General features: G+C 40.7%; 1 protein-coding gene and 1 pseudogene across 1 annotated transcript; both read right to left on the bottom strand.

The window, feature by feature from the left end:
• Nucleotides 1–1262: 1262 nt before the first annotated feature.
• Nucleotides 1263–10596, bottom strand: LOC133028831 (uncharacterized). Its single transcript, XM_061095865.1, has 6 exons — nt 10443–10596; nt 9666–10343; nt 9472–9579; nt 5055–5083; nt 1485–1517; nt 1263–1373 (listed from the first exon to the last, which is right to left on the bottom strand). The coding sequence occupies exons 1-6, from the start codon at nt 10594–10596 to the stop codon at nt 1263–1265; spliced, it is 1113 nt and encodes a 370-aa protein (XP_060951848.1).
• A 1411-nt stretch (nt 10597–12007) lies between these two features.
• Nucleotides 12008–13856, bottom strand: LOC133028830 (uncharacterized; annotated as a pseudogene).
• Between the last annotated feature and the right edge of the window lie 3027 nt (nt 13857–16883).

The raw sequence follows: 16883 nt of genomic DNA, 5'->3' as shown, positions 1-16883 counted from the left end.
GGGAAAACAATGGAAAACAATTAAAATAAAACATAAGAGCACAAATATAGGGATACAAATGGTTTGGAACAATCTTCCTATGGAGATCCGTCTGACAAAGAGGGGGGGCTTTAACAGAAAAGACCTGGTCCCCTTTGGTGCTCCAGCCGGGAATGTGGAATGGTTATTAGGGCCTTTGCCGTGGACCACAGGATTCAACAGGGACCACATGGTATCAAAAAGTCTGAAGTCAACAATAAAATCATGGAATAAATTCAAAAATTCACTTCTACTGTACAATTTAGGCAATGAAGAGAAGTGATGAAAACATCCTGGATCAGCCCCTTTCGTCCAGATCTGCACCTCAATTGAATGGGTTGTTTCTTGGCCCATGTCCTGTCCTTCTCCCAAGCAGCCAACCAGCCAAGACAGGGGTGAAAACATAACCTCCTTAGCAGAGGTAACAATTCTAACATAAAAGTAACAGCAACACTGCTTGATGAGAGCATTGGTGATTTAGTTTTGTGTCAACTTCTGTGCATTTCCTTGCTGTTCACTTGAAGTAGTCTGCTGGGGTGTAGTGAGGACACTGCAGAGACTTCCTGTTTAAAAGCGCTCAGTCAAAGAGAGCAGACGGTCTTCTGACCACACAGAGGCTAAATACAGATCCTCAGATGTCAGGTACGAAATTGTTAAACAAATTGGGGTTAAGTTCAAGAAGTATTTTCTGTATTCAGTGGGAGGGGTTAAATATGGCAACTGACAACATCAAATCAATTCATCTGATTTAAAATGTTAAATTAGTTTTGCAAAGAGAAAATTTACATTCAGCATGTATGGAAGTGTAAGATGTTCAGCTCTACTGCTTTACACTGGTGTAGATGCATTCACTCCCATCACCGTCTGTCTGTCTTCTTGCTCTGCTGAACCTGTGCTCCATTAAAATTAAATTTTTTAAAATCTGAATGTATGATGCTGCCATTACAATATGTTTTAGAGAACAACTAGAATGGCACTTTGAAGAGCGCACACTGGAACCAAGGCCCAACAGTATGAAAGTATAAAATCTTTGTGCAGATAAACCAGGTAGAATGGATTGAGGAGGACTCACTAATTACAAGGAATACATCTGAAGTAGCATTTGAGCGTTAACACAGGACAAGAAAACAGTCCATTCCAAATAGGCAGGTTTACTATGGACTCAGCAGGGTGGTATTAGTATAAAAAGCCCACAGGTGCAACAACATCATTTCTGGTTTCCTGCACTGCACACTTTCACTGCTTTATGCTGAGTACACACATTTAGCCTCTCTGTTGTCCCTCTGTCGTCTTGACCTGTTGGGGAATTTAATATTCAAAGCAACATAATGGAGGTCGTCTGCATCTCGGTAACCCTGGGTCCAAAACACCCATAGAGACGAATTAGGATATTGGTCTGAAAAGAACATTTTAACAGTAAAAGGAAGTTTGAATGGCCATTAATGGATCATTGAGATAAGTGTCACCTCTGGATTTGTTGTGGGGGAGCTGATGACTCTCTATATAAATCCCACCAAAGGGCTGTTATTCAGAAGTTATATTAAGTGAATGTATATACATATATGTATGTTACTGACCAGACTTTATATACAGTCTAATGTCATAATGTGTATAACCCTGTAACAAATGACCCCGCCCCTTTAGCACATAACATATTGGTTGATACACACGATGATAGTAAGTCACACAAACCTTACTAAAGCAATGTGATGTTGTGTTAACACTTCTGGCCACAAGTAAATTGTAAAAAAATGCTTGTACGTGACATGTGGTCACCATGTTTCCAACAGATAGCTGTGGTCTGTGAATGATGAAAGCTCGGCTTCATGAGAAAGCTCACGCTTCAGCAGGATGCACGTCGTCCCCTGTTACCTGCAATACTTTGAATGCACAGACACAGTAGAAATGAGTCATGCACACACAAATAAAATTAAACTTGTTTTATTTAGATGATAATGAGCTGAAGATTTACATGTTTCACATGGAGGTAAAAATCTAATTTACAGAACTGTTCTGACTCAAGTACACACATTCACTCCAGGTATCATCCCTCTGTCCTCTGGATCTGTTCATCTGTATCTCCCTGTGAGCAATGTAGCAGGGGTCGTCTTCATTCTGCTCATCCTGTGCATGAGAAACAGTCAGTCATGTTGTTGGCCATGACAGACAATGTGCACAAGTGTTTGAACAGTAACACAACAGCTCATCTTTACTTTTGCATTTATTTTGGAGGATGGAGCATGGGGATCTGAAAAGACAGAAGGACTTTTAAATGTAATTTAATGATCACTGGGATCATGAGGAACAGATAGTAGCATTTACCTGTCACCCTCATCATGCATATTGAGAAAGCCAGTAGAACACTCAGCAGGGTGGTGAATGCTGAAGTTGCACTCAAGAAAACCACCAGCCAGTCCACCTCATCTGCAGAGAGCCAGAGGACAGGAGACGTCACATACTTTTAACCTGAGGAGTAATGATCACTATTCATCACGTGAGACTCACCATCAAACTCCAGCTTGTTCCCGTCTCCAAAAACTATGGTGCAGACAAATGCTATCACCATCACAAAGTCTTCAGCAGAGATTACATTTCTTCAGATGTCAACATGTAATACTTTTCTTATCAAGTACTAGTTTGGGCTGCAGTATTTTCAATGCTTGACATCTAAGTAAGGCGTAAACATTTTTTATTGTATTTTTACGTTGAATAATTAGTGTTCTGATGTGGTTAGTGAACTTAGACAGCTGAACCATTTCAGCAGCAGTTTCTAGGCGACACATGTGACTGAAACTTAACTGAATCATATTTGGTATTTAATCTAGTCTGCACGTTGGTTCCATCATTTGAAATCCTTCCATCGAAAACTAAATCCCTATGTTGCGATCCTGTGAAAACCTAAACTGCTAAGACTCATGTGGAAGGTAAATTAATCCAATTTAAGAACATAAGTTAAGCTAAGGTCACTGAATTAGAACGCTGCTGTGGTGGGGCCATTGATGTCACTGCATGGAAACACCAAGGCATTGTTGTTTGTGGTTATGGTGCATCGAGTCGAACGCCAGTCTTCCTGTAGTTGTGGCAGATGTGCAATGTCTTAGACACGCAGGGGATTAAATGAAGTTCTGTCAGACAACTCGCTTTCAAATGTTTATTGCAGCAGTAGATCAGGTCATTGTTTGAGGTCTATAGGCTCCGACTTAATCACTCCCCCAGATATGATTACATAGATATGATGGGAGTGATGAACAAACATTCATAATCCCCATGGGAGCCTATAGGTCAGGGGTGTCCAAACTACGGCCCGCCATCCATTTTAAATTGGCCCGCCTAAAAAAATTAAAAAATAATATAATTTTTTTTTTTTTTTTTTTTTTTGAAACTAACAATTTAGTAGCACTTAAATGGCTCTTACTTATAGCACACTTACTGTAGTTTTGCTCTATTTTTGAAGAAATTGTACTTTCTTGATTCTTGTTGTTCTGGGTTTGTACCCTCGGGTACCCTTGAATGCACTTATTATAAGTAGCTTTGGATAAAAGCTTAAGCTAAATGTAATGTAATTGACTATGGCCCACTGTATTGTACTTCTCAGTTAACACCGTTACGCCCCCTCCGCCCTGAGCGACGCGATTGTCAACAGTCCGCTCCAGGGCAGGGGGGCGTGGCGGCGTGAGTGGCCCAGACCTTCGTATTATTTCTGTATGTGGCCCTCGGGATAAAAAGTTTGGACACCCCTGCTATAGGTGGATGCTGGGGTGGTGGAGGGGCTGAAGCAAATAGCAGCAATATTGACGTAGCAGTGAACTAGACCTCTCTGTCGCTTCCTGTCAAACAAGTGTTGTTCCACCAGAGTGCAGACTTCCACCTGGATCTCACTATAAATTGACCTGTGGATTGGGATGGTGTATCCTGACAGTGGTGGAGGATCAGGACGATGGATTGACCTTTTATGTAAAGCGCCTTGAGAATCAGAATGACGACAATGCCTCAGTTCCTCTCTGAGCTTCAGTTCCGGTGGTTTCTTGAGTGCATGGTGGTGGCATAGACAACATTAGGCTCCGGCTCTCTCTCTCTAGCAGGCCTTCTGCTCCGCTCTGCTCTTGGAAGGAAACTCAGTCCTGCGTAGTTCAGGTCATCAGAGCCCACATTCTGTAAATGGAAGTATTCAATGACTTATATAACCCTGCGCTGTCTGTGTGGCATTCCATGAAACCACTACTTGATGACTGAAAGACTTGGATCAATGTTAATCTATGGTTCAAGTTTGATTACCTTACTGTCTCTTGGATCCTGTGCCTCTTTATGTGCTAAATGACAGAAACAACACATCTGGTCAGGAGTCAGGGAGCTTTGTATTGACCAAGTTGGAATAATAAGACATAAATACCTGTATGAAGTTTCCAGATTTTAAGAACCAGAGCGATGATGATTATAATGAGGATGATAATCAGACCGCCCATGAGGATCTTGATGGTCAGATATGCTTGATCATCAGCCTTTTCTACAAGAAAGATACATTTTTTAGCGTTGTGACCAAAGACTGTATAAATATGGATGCGGCTCCACTTCTACGTTTCATAACAAAACACTTGAGCATACATCAGTGTGATAACAACTACCTGAAATGACAGAAACCATCTATCCTATTTTGGTCCATGTCCAATTTGCTATCATGGAGGGGGCTTTGGCCTAAAGGCTCTTATATACTACTACGTGTCCGTTTCTCGGAGAGGTCTCAGCGGGAGACAAAGAGTCTTTTTGATTTTTACTTCTCCGTCAGTCTACGTCCGGAAAAAATTCACCGCCAAACCCATAGGTGGCGCAACGCAAGACGAGCTCAGAGAAGCCTACCCCATTTGGGAAGAAGAAGTCCACGTGTCTCTGTTGACATTTTAGCTTGCGTCCCACACACTGAACCATGGCAACTAACAGAACTAAATAAAGTGACACCCAGCGGGTCAAGATGCTGATGTTATAGTTTCTTAGCGCAGCGGTTCTCCGGTCTTGTTTCCGAACTGTGTTGCTGATTCCACAGCTTGAATCTGCTTGAGGCTACATGTAGCTAGAAGCTACACGGACATAGCTCCCCCCAGCTTCCACACACAGTCAGCAGGGACTCCCGACACTAACTACTACTATCCAGTGTTTGCTTCTAACCTGACGGTATTATAGAAACAGTGTCATGATAGAAGTGGAATTAAAGTCGTGAAGGCGGGTTCTTGCACTGTTACCACCGCAGTTAGCATGGTGGCTAGCCTAGCCCGCTAGCCTAGCCTGCTAGCGCCGTTTTGAAAGCTCGTTATAACCGTATGTGACCGTGCACACATACCCTCAGTGCTCTAACGAGCCACCGTCAGCCGGACAACTCCGCTGGCTTAACACACACGTCACATTAATCGTAGAATCATAGTTGTGTTCGTGTTTGTTGCTACATGTAAACAGGAAGTTTGAGGTCCGGAAATACGGAAATGACGTCATACGGAAATGATGTCGTTCGCGGACCAATCACAGCCAAGAGCGGTCCGTCGGGTCTCCAACATGAAGACGGATAGTTAGAAAAATCAGACGTGTACGAAAAGCTGTCCGACGCCCTCGGAGTGGACGTTTCACGACGGATAGGGCAGTCTTATCTGTCCGTAATAGAAAAAACGGAGAGGCATAAATTGGCCTTAACTTTCATGGTGCTGTCACGTCATGCATCTTTTTATACAGTCTATGGTGCACACAAATGCCATCACCATCACAAAGTCTTCAGCACTGATTACATTTCTTTAGATCTAAACATGTAATAATTTTCTTATCAACTACTAACTTTGTATAAAAACAGGAAAATATAATTTGATGTGTATTTTAACTTTTTAGTTTGCTCCATGTCCCATCCACTAACACGGAGGAATCGAAGTTTACGACTTATATGGCAGCCAGCCACCAGGTGGCAATCAAGATGCTTTGGCTTCTTTTTGCAAGGACTTAGTAGTAGTTTAGTTCAGACCAGCTCTTATTTCAAGACGGCACAAAATACATTTCCCCTATAAAAAACACAGACAAAACTCTGCAGCGATCTTACCTTTAACCTTTAAATACGTTGCACTGTAAACTGCTGGGAATTTTCTGGAGTCGGTTCCAGAGTTATAGCCACATATATAGAGTCCAGAGTCAGATAAATCCACTTGTTTGATTTGGAGAAAGACGTTACTGACGTTGGACGTCATGATGAACATTTCTTTTTGATCTTGATTAAAGATCAAGATGGCTACATAGCATTATTTAGTTTGTCGAGTGTCTCTCTATCAGTCTTAGGCTAATCGCTGTTTTGTCTAAACACTAGGTCCAACAGATACTGCAAAAGAGGCCTAATAACAAAGTGGATGAAGGAAACTTGTGACAAGTGGTCTCAGTGTAAAGAGGTGGGGAACAGGCTGACAATACACAGGACTGTCATCATGTATTTGATGCATGTTACACAGGATTTGGTTATATATTATCCGTTTTCCTCATCCCTGCACTTTTTAAGAAGGTTTGCCAAAGAGTTTTCATGGTGATGTCAGTTTAAGAGTAACTTTCATTTAAATGGTCGACAGTAAAAAGTCTTTACTTTATGAAAATAAAGTTGTTATTTTGTGAGAAAAACGTCTTTTTTTTATGAGAATCAGTCAAATAGTCCGTAATGAAAAAAAAGATTCAGAATATATATATATGTGACTCAACTGTTACTGGTTGCAAAAGTTAAAACATTACAACACAAAATATGATGTCGTTTTCTGGCTTCATAGTGACATCATGATGACAACATTCCTACCATATGATCAAAAATGATTTTTCCACCTAAGACTTCTTGATGATGTCACTCATCATATGACATCATAAACTATTCATATATGAACACTACACATACGATTCTATACATGACCGTTGGCCTTTGTCCAGTCATCATCTGGAGATATTTCACATTTATTAGATTGGAGCAAATTTAAGTAAATCACAACTTGGTGGAGTGGAATGATTCACTTCCTGCCGAGGTCCTGACAAATGTTTAAAGTGTCACGTAGACTGACCCTCTTAACAGCCAATCAGCTGCAACCTCATTTTTACGTTTTGTTTTCACTCGTGTGTTTCATCTAAATTGTTCTAATAGTTAATTTATTTATCCTAGAATGGGTCCTTTTATATTCAAATACTTTGAATACTATCAGGATTGGGTCCTCTCCACGGAGGCTACCACGTTTTTACTGTAGCCCAGACTGGACAAACTAAACACTGGTTGAGTTTTTAGAACAGAAGCATCCACAGGTTCTCATTCATGTTTGGAAGGGGAGGGTGAGGTGAGGGGTAAAACTTTCAGATTTATTACAATATGTCAAAGTGGTTGAGCAAGAAAACCCCCCACAGAAGTTTGACATTTTTCATTTATTTAGGTCCATCTGTGACAAAAACTGATTGGTGAAGGCAACATCTCCTTGAGAAGAGAAAAAACAAACGGTTTAATTCAGACTTTATAAACATATTGCTTCCCCACATGAAGTCAAATCACAAGTAGAAGCTTCAAGCAGCATCGTGCATGAGGCTCCTCAGGTGGTCGTCCCTGTTCTCTGTTTCAGCCACGTGACGCCACGCTGCTTCACAGAAACCAATGTGAGCTGAACACTTCTTCAAACCCCACTGGAGAAACCAAACACGAGAAGACCCAGGTGACATCATCAGGGTGGAGAAGACATTCTACATGCACATGACGCAGAAAACTGACGTTTGATTAGATTTGTAAAGTTGGTGGAATTTGCCTTTAAATGGATTAAAGATTGTTAACCCTCCCTCGCGGTGCAGTGAACAAAACCAACCTCAAGCTACTGATCTGGGGACATCCTGTTTCAAACCGCATAGACACAAACAAACGAGAGGGTCTGAGAACTTTTCTCTTGTTACCTCTTACACCTTGAGACAGAAAGTTGAATTATCCACCTACGTAAAGTTCTCTTTGGCCTTTCATGTGCACATATCGTACACTAGTGCAGTGCCTGTTCTAAACATGCGTGTTTGGAGTGAGCTGTTCGCTTGTGATGCAATGAAGCTGTTATGCATCCATGATCAAGTAGATTCAGTTTTTTGCACCAATTTTACAGTCAACAGTAATGTGACTTTGCTGTATTACTGGCACCTGTGTGATTGTTTGAATGATTGACTTTACTGGTTATTTTGTCACTATTAGCAGTAACATAAATTGGGTTATTTGCAAACGTATAGAACAAATACAGTCTGGTTGTTCTCTCTCTCTTGTCTGTTTCATCTTTTTACGTCGTGTTACGTATGATGTGCTCGATATGCACTGATAGCTACACAACAAAGGAATCATCTTTTCTGTGCTGTTATCCATACTTCCCACTTCAGATTATTAAATTTCATTGCAAACTCTTTCAGTTTGCTCTGTTAGGGCTTTGTCTTTCTCTTTGTTGCACACAGCATTTGTTGTAAAGATAACAGCGGAAACCTGCTCTCAGTCACAGTGCTCTCACCTTATACACCACAGAGAGTCAGAGCAAAAGCCAAACACTGAGAAGGGGAGAAACGTATCCTTCTGTCAGAGGAAGATATAGATCAGAGGGGACTTTTGAGCATGATCTGTTTTTGTTTTTTTGTCGTAGCTTTTAGCACTGCACACCTATATTGAGGCTTTGAGATATGCATCTCTGAGATCCCTGAGGCTCCCAATGTCCTCACTTCAGAAAGGTGAAGATGGTATAAAATGACCCCGCCCCTTTAGTAGATACAATTTTTGGTAGGTACACTAGGTTGTGTGAACACTTCTGGCCACAAGTAAATGACAAAAAACTGCTTGTATGTGACATGTGGTCACCATGTTTCCAACAGTTAGCTGTGGTCTGTGAATAATGAAAGCTCTGCTTCATGAGAAAGCTCAGGCTTCAGCAGGATGCACGTCGTCCACTGTTACCTGCACTACTTTGAATGCACAGACACAGTAGAAATGATTCATGCACACACAAATCAAATTGAACTTGTTTTATTTAGATGATAACAAGCTGAAGATGTTTCACACGGAGGTAAAGATCTAAGTTACAGGACTGTTCTGATATCAGTAAAGACATAATGTGGTGATTAAACACAGAGACAAATACAGAAGGTGTCCAACTCTACTGCCTCACACTCAAGTACACACATTCACTCCAGGTATCATCCCTCTGTCCTCTGTTCATCTGTATCTCCCTGTGAGCAATGTAGCAGGAGTCGTCTTCATTCTGCTCATCCTGTGCATGAGAAATAGTCAGTCATGTTGTTGGCCATGACAGACAATGTGCACAAGTATCAGTAACACAACAGCTCATCTTTACCTTTGCATTTATTTTGGAGGATGGAGCATGGGGATCTGAAAAGACAGAATAACTTTTTAATGTCATATAATGATCACTGGGATCATGAGGAACAGATAGTAGCACTTACCTGTAACCCTCATCATGCATATTGAGAAAGCCAGTAGAACACTCAGCAGGGTGGTGAATGCTGAGATCGCACTCAGGAAATACACCAAGGGAAGATAGTCCACCACCTCTTCAGAGAGCCAGACATCAGGAGACATTACTAAGCTTTCCACCACTATTTAACAAATGTCACACACTGGCTAAAATTCTACTTACCTTCAAAGTCCACTTTGCTGCCGTCTCCAAACACAATGTGTCCACATGCAGCGACAGCACAGTAGTAGGTCCCAGCTTGAGAACGGTTCAGTCTCTCCATTGACAAGTTGTATACACAGGTGTTTGTCTGTTTGTCGGGTTTCCTCTCACACTGAGATCCATGGGTGTAAATGAGTCCTGGCTGAGGTTCTTCAGAGTTCTTGAACCAGTAAACACTGTGTTCTCCATCACAGGTCTCAGTGTGAACTGTACAGCTGAGAGTCACAGAGCCTCCTGGCTGGATGCTCTCAGACTGATGCACCACAGCCTGGATGTTAGACCCTGAACCTTTCACACTGAGAGTGATGATCTCCATAAACTCAAACGTGTATAAAAAGCCTGTTATGCAGAAGTAAGTTGCTGAGTCTGAAATCTGCACGTCTGAGATCTTCAAATGATTTGTACCTGTGGTAATTTCCGGTTTAAAGCGCGTATCATTCTTAAATTCATCACTCAGTTTGCAACCATTTTTATGAATGCTGTCATGCTTGTAGAACTTACACATGAGCTTTGGATTCTGTCCCAGAATCTGTTTGTACCAGTATAGCATCACTGTAGACTCATTTTCATAGAAACAGTCCAAAGTGACGTCTTCACCAACTTCTGCTGATTTAAAGCGTGAAGATGGTGTCACATCAGCTGAGGAGAAAATGGACAGTGAGCATATTGTAACACATGGCAGAGAATGAAAGTTTAAATCTTGACCTCACTAGTGCCCCTAAAAAAGAAACAACTTACCCATTCTCCCCAAGAGCAGACATGCCACCCCCAAAGCAAAGGTCAGATCGTTCATTTTGTTGGAGTTGTTGTGCTTAATGGAGAAGATCTCTACACCTTCTCTGCTTTTCAGACATAAGACTGCTGTGTCGGCCAACCAGGGAGGAGCCTGCATGATCACGTCACCAGTGCCCCCCCCCTTCCCCGCCCCACATTTCTGGTCCACGAGAAGATTTGTACAGAGATAAGTGAGGCAGAATTTGAAAATACTACAATATATGCTTTCAGGAAGGACTTTGATTAAGACTTGAGGAAAATGGAGACATTATTTACAAAAATCTAAATCCCTGCAATCAAAACATTCACTTTCACTTCTTTCTTTTCAAATGATCAAACATTTTGGGCTGGATTTTGCTCCATATGTTTACACAGTAAGTCTCATTCGTTTTTTTATTCACACATATACCTGCTCTGCCCATTTGTTCTTTTTTCTGCATCCTGCAAACACGGAGCTTATTGAAAAGTTGGTATGATCAATACAAGGGAAACTTCACACAGTTTTAGTTTTTATTTCAAGAGTTTGCAAAACAATGTAACTTATTAAAAAAACTCAATTATACACAATATAAGCACAAATGTAAATATAATACAGAGGCAAAAGGAGACTGGCAGTGAAACAAAAAGGAAGCAAAGAAGGGAATTTTTTTTAATATCATCACCTTCTGACACCTCTGAGTGTGTGTGTGTGTGTGTGTGTGTGTGTGTGACTTAAGAGCATTAAGCAGGAGACCTAAGTATCCAATTACGGCAACAACAACATAAATTAAAGTTTGGTATAGTCCAATGGCTTCAACATATTAAAGAGGACGACACGCCAGATTTAACGAAGAATTTATTCACAAAACCAAAGTCTAAACAAATGTTATATTAATATGAGTGAGTGTAGAGGCCTGACAAAAACAGAAAACCTGGGAAGATCTGGACCAACAATTCAAAGGGCCGTCAAAACCATATACTTCCCCTTCGTTCTATAGAATCAGTATCTAAATAAAATAAAACAATATAAAAGAGAGGACTACAACTACTACTAAAAATATAAAATGCAATGTTGAAGTGTTGGATGTGTCCTGCAACATGTCACCATGATTTCAGAGGACGTTACCGTGACTTGTCTATAACTCCAACCTTTACCCTGACCTAAACCGAAGCTTAAAACATAATAAATGAAATGATTTACATCATCTGGACTCATGTTTTGTTCCCATAATGTGAGGGTGTTAACGTATTTAGGTCCCTGCTATATGAGTAATACCCTTCATTCGACTTTCATTACAAGAATTTTAATCATTGTTTTCCATATGTCATAGTCAAAGTGTCATTCCATCAAAGACCAACAGCAGCTGTCCAAACATTGCCCCCCCACAAACATTGTATAACCATAAATGTGTTAATTAATCACAAAAAAATGCCACTTTTATAATAAGAAAAAGGATAAAAAAGCATAACAGACAAGAATCATGCTCCACCTCTAAAGAAGGACTGAGAAATCCCTCATCTCAACATAGACCGTTCTAAAAAACCCAAATCTACAGTTTAACACTTGAGTACACACATTCATCGTTTGTGTTGTCCCTCTGTTGTCTTGATCTGCTGGCCACGTTCACATTTACTGCAGCGTAATGGAGGTCATCTGCATGTTGGTTGCCCTAGAAAAAACATATAAGTACATCAAGATGGCTCTTGATAAAAAAAAAGTATTTTTTGTCAAATGTGAATTTCATACTTAAAAAGATTGTATTTACCTCTGCATTTGTTCTGGTGGGAGATGATGATTGTGTAAGAGACTCTGGTTATGAAACACAGACAAAGACAAAGTCACTCTTGTGAAAAAAGGCTGATGGTGAATCCCAAAGCTCCACTCAGGAAATACACCAGCCAGTTCACTCCATCTGCAACAGAAGAAATTCTACAAATTCTGTCTCTTCTTTTTTGAAATGTTCATTTTAATTTGCAAGACAAGAGACAAGACATTGACAGAACAGAACAAAACAAAGAGGACAAGAACAGTGAATACAGGACAGTTAACAGAACGGAATGACAAAGCAGTGTGTGTGTGTGTGTTTTCTATATGAAAAGAACAAATATTATTAATAATTATAACAAAAATAATAATAATCTTATAATAATAATAATAATCAGACCACTTTTAAAATCATCTTAATATATAAAATCATCTTACCGATATAATAATAATTATAGTAATAATAATATAATCTTGGAGAAAAAAAAAGAAGAAAAGTTGTGCTAATACTTAATATGTTATTATTTATAATAACAGTAAGTTATAGTCATTACTATGATCATCGCTATCATCACTTATAACAATTACAATAATAATCATCAATAAAAAAAATCTATTTAGTCTTGGTTCACACCTCCACCCTCCACTGGTGGTGACATTCAGACAGGACCAACTGGGTTACTGTATTTTGCTGATATATGTATTTTACCAAATGTTTGGTCCCGTCTCTTTATACGCAACTGTCACTATTCATTAAACGAGTCTGGTAGCGACTCACCGTTAAACTCCAGCTTGGTCCCGTCTCCAAACACAATGAGTCCACATGCAGCGACAGCACAGTAGTAGGTCCCAGCATGAGAACGGTTCAGTCTCTCCATTGACAAGTTGTAGACACAGGTGTGTGTCTGATTGTCGGGTTTCTTCTCACACTGATCGTTCCTGTCTCCGTGGGTGTAAATGAGTCCTGGCTGAGGTTCTTCAGAGCTCTTGAACCAGTTAACACTGTGCTCTCCATCACAGGTCCCAGTGTGAACTGTACAGTTGAGAGTCACAGAGCCTCCTGGCTGGATGCTCTCAGACTGATGCACCACAGCCTGGATGTTAGACCCTGAACCTTTCACAATGACAGTGATGCTCTGCATACACTCAAACTTAATTTTATTACTCTTTGAACAGTAGTAGGTAGCTGAGTCTGAAAGCTGCAAATCTGAGATTTTTAGGTGACTCTTATCATCAAAAGTTTCCACAGTGAAGCGGGAATTGTTCTTGAATTCATTCAATAACGGAAAATCTTTAGAGAATTTGTACGTCATTGAGATAATTCGAGGTTTCTGTCCTGGTTTGTGTTTGTACCAATACATTCTATTGTCATCCCTCTCAAAAAAACACTGCAAAGTCAAGCTGTCTCCAACATCAACTGATTTAAATACGCTGTCTTGATTAGACAAGATAAAATGATGCATCTGAACTATAGAGAAAAAGGAGAAAAGCATAATAACTGTTTAAGTTATGTGACAGAAATGAAATCGTAATCAGCATCAGGACTGACTGAATATTTAAAAAACACACAACTCACCCATTTTCCCAAAGAAGAAACATGTCAGGTAGAGAACAAACTTCGGAGATGTCTTCATGTGGAAATCTTCGTGTTGAGTGACAAACAGCCCGACACTTTCTTCTCTCTTCAGAGTAAAGACTTGTGTTGATTGGCCAGAAGGGCAAAACTGATCACATGATCACTGCTTCCTCTGATATGAATATTTTTCTCTGAAAGAATTACATGGTGAGAGACATATGAAGCAGTTAGAGTTAGGGATGGGTATCGTTTGGTTTTTATCCGATACCGGTTCCTAACCGATACTTTTAAAACAATACCGGTTCCTAAACGGTGCCTGAACCGATACTTTTTTCAAAAAAGTGCACAAAACGATACTTGAATAAGAAAGGCTTTTTTTATTGCCAAATATATTAACTGTTTAAAGTAGATTATAAATATAAATAAATACGAAACCCTTTTTAACTTAAAACTATGAATAACATACGAACTGTTAACAAAAGTTTACACTATACTTAAATAAATAAAAATAAATACAAAACACACACACTCTGACTCGTGACTCTGACTTCGCCGTCTCCGCGGCTGGGGCTGTCGCAGGCAGGCTTCGGCCCCCCGTCTTCGTGCCCCTAACATGCGGTCGCTTTTATGAAACATTTCTCGGCGTGGTCTTCGTTCCTCCCGCCCCCGAGCCTTTCCAAGCCGACCCGGAGCAGGTCGCGACGCAACGCCAGGGAGGAAATGCGCCCGGCGGGGGGGGGGGCAGCCAGCGCCAGGGAGAGGTCTCACGAGGAGATCCCCCCCCCACCACCTGCACGGAAGCCCTGACGCACGCGGGGCGCGGGCAGCGCGGAGACAAGAGTCTGTCCACCGGGGGTCCGCGGCCGCGGGGGCCTCCGGGGGCCCGGCGGGAGCCGCCGCTTCCCGTGAAGGAAGGAGCGGAAGTGTGAGGAGGCGGGACGAGCGGAGACCTCAGGCTTCGATTGGCTCAGGCACCGAAATGAGGCACCGAAATCTCCGTTGCATTTCGGTCCGGGTAGGTACCGGTTGTATTGGAACCGGTTCCATATTGGAACCGGTTCTCGGTACCCAACCCTAGTTAGAGAGTACATGATACTACTATTAGTACAATTATATTAAATTTTTCATATTGCATTTTTCAAAGCACAGTCACAAGGTTACAAGTTAATAGTTAATAGTTAATAGTTAATCAAAAAAATATTTAACCCAGACAAACTTTTAAAAGCAATTTATTTTTTAAAAGTTCAAGATCAAACATTTTGGCCTGGATTTGGCTCCACATGTTTACACAGTAAGTCTACTTCTATCTTTTTAATTCACACATATACCTGCTTTGCCCAATCACTCATTATTCCGCCTCCTGCCAACATGGTGTCATGGTTACACTCACAACCATTTCCTGTTGCATGTTCAATGTCACTTTAGGTTTTATTTTAATACCCACGCTTGTCTCTGTTTCCTGTAGCCCCCCCCCCCCGTGTCTCACATATTGGCTTCCCCTCCCTAATGTGTTTCACCTGTGTGTAGTTGCTGATGTCTTTCTGTATATAAGGTCTGTGTCTTCCTCTTGTCCAGGGCCAGTTTGTGTCATATTGCACGCAGCGTTCTCACCAAGACTTGTCTCGTCTCATGTTTTCTCAACCACGTTTGCCTGGATTGTTTGACCTGGTTTTTGCCTCACGTTTCAGATACCTTTGTCTGATGATTTTGACTCCCTATGTACTGAACCCTTCCAGGTAATAAAGACAGACCACTTCTTTTTGAGAACTGAACTCTGTCTGCAGCTGTGCTATTGGGTCCAAGTTCTACCACAAAACCTTCCACATGAAACCCTGACACGACTTAATCAGCGTATGGAAAAGTTGTTATGATCAATACGAGGGAAACATCGCACAGTTTTAGTTTTTATTTCAAGAGTTTGCAAATATAGCAAAACAATGTAACTTATTCCCATTAAAAAACGAAATTATACAAAATATAAGCACATATGTAAATATAATACACAGGCAAAAGGAAACCAGCATTGAAACAACAAGGAAATAAAGGAGGGGACATTTTTTTTGTCATCACCTGCTGACACCTCTGAGCACTGTTGTACCTGCATGGCCTCCACGGGAACCAGTTCACATGTAGCAGTGAATCCACACGGCCAATCAGATCTTTAAAAACATAATTCTCTGAAAGGATATTGGGTTAGTAATTTCTGGCATCAGTTTGATGTCGGATATGGATATGTGGTGGAGGCTAAAACCTGGAACGCTAACTGCTAGACCATATGGGATCATAGACGAAGCTTCCAGGAAACAGTGAAACCGATATCAATGAATTCATTTCATACTTTGCTGTCCCAGCACTTATTATAGGGACGAGTCATGAAAGTAAAGAAAAATGTATCATCTGTTTGTGTGTGTGTGCGCGTGTGTGTGTGAAACTTAAGCGCATTAATGATGTCAATGATGTAACGGTGTTACGGCCAAAACAACAACATAAATTAAAATTTGGTTCACTCCAGTGGCAACAACATATCAAAGAGGACGACACGCCAGATTTAACCAGAATTTATTCAAAAAAACAAAGTTTAAACAAATGTTATATTAATATGAGAGAGTGTAGAGGCCTGACAAAAACAGAAAACATGGGAAGATCTGGACCAACAATTCAAAGGGCCGTCAAAACCAGATACTTCCCTTCCTGTCTATAGAATCAGTATCTAAATAAAATAAAACAAAATAAAAGAGAGGACTGCTACTACTATTAAAAATATAAAATTCAATCTTCAAGTGTTGGATTTGTTCTGCAACATGTCTCCATGACTTCAGAGGATGTTACAGTGACTTGTCTATAACTCCAACCTTTTCCCTGTCCTCGATCGAAGTTTAAAACACTCAAAATTTTATGATTTTACATTTTCTGGACTAATGTTTTGTTCCCATAATGTGAGGGTGTAAACATATTTAGGTCCCTGCTACATGGGTATACCCTTCATTGGACTTGCATTACAAGAAGTTGAATCATTGTTTTCCATATGTCATCGTCAAAGTGTCATTCCATCAAAGACCAACAGCAACTGTCCAAACATTGCCCC

The sequence above is a fragment of the Limanda limanda genome, chromosome 22 (genome assembly GCF_963576545.1).
Source record: "Limanda limanda chromosome 22, fLimLim1.1, whole genome shotgun sequence".
NCBI lineage: Eukaryota > Metazoa > Chordata > Actinopteri > Pleuronectiformes > Pleuronectidae > Limanda > Limanda limanda.
Note: the sequence above shows the minus strand (reverse complement) of the source record. Positions and strands in the feature narration are given on the sequence as shown.

Excerpts from the sequence above, each read along its gene's own strand:
- LOC133028831 (XM_061095865.1), bottom strand. The coding sequence starts at position 10,596 with ATGCAGGCTCCTCCCTGGTTGGCCGACACAGCAGTCTTATGTCTGAAA. Across the intron at positions 5,084-9,471 it reads ATGCATGATGAGGGTTACAG|CTACATGTAGCCTCAAGCAG; the intron begins GTAAGTGCTACT and ends TGTAGCTTCTAG. Across the intron at positions 1,518-5,054 it reads GCCTCAAGCAGATTCAAGCT|AGAGTCATCAGCTCCCCCAC; the intron begins GTGGAATCAGCA and ends GGATTTATATAG.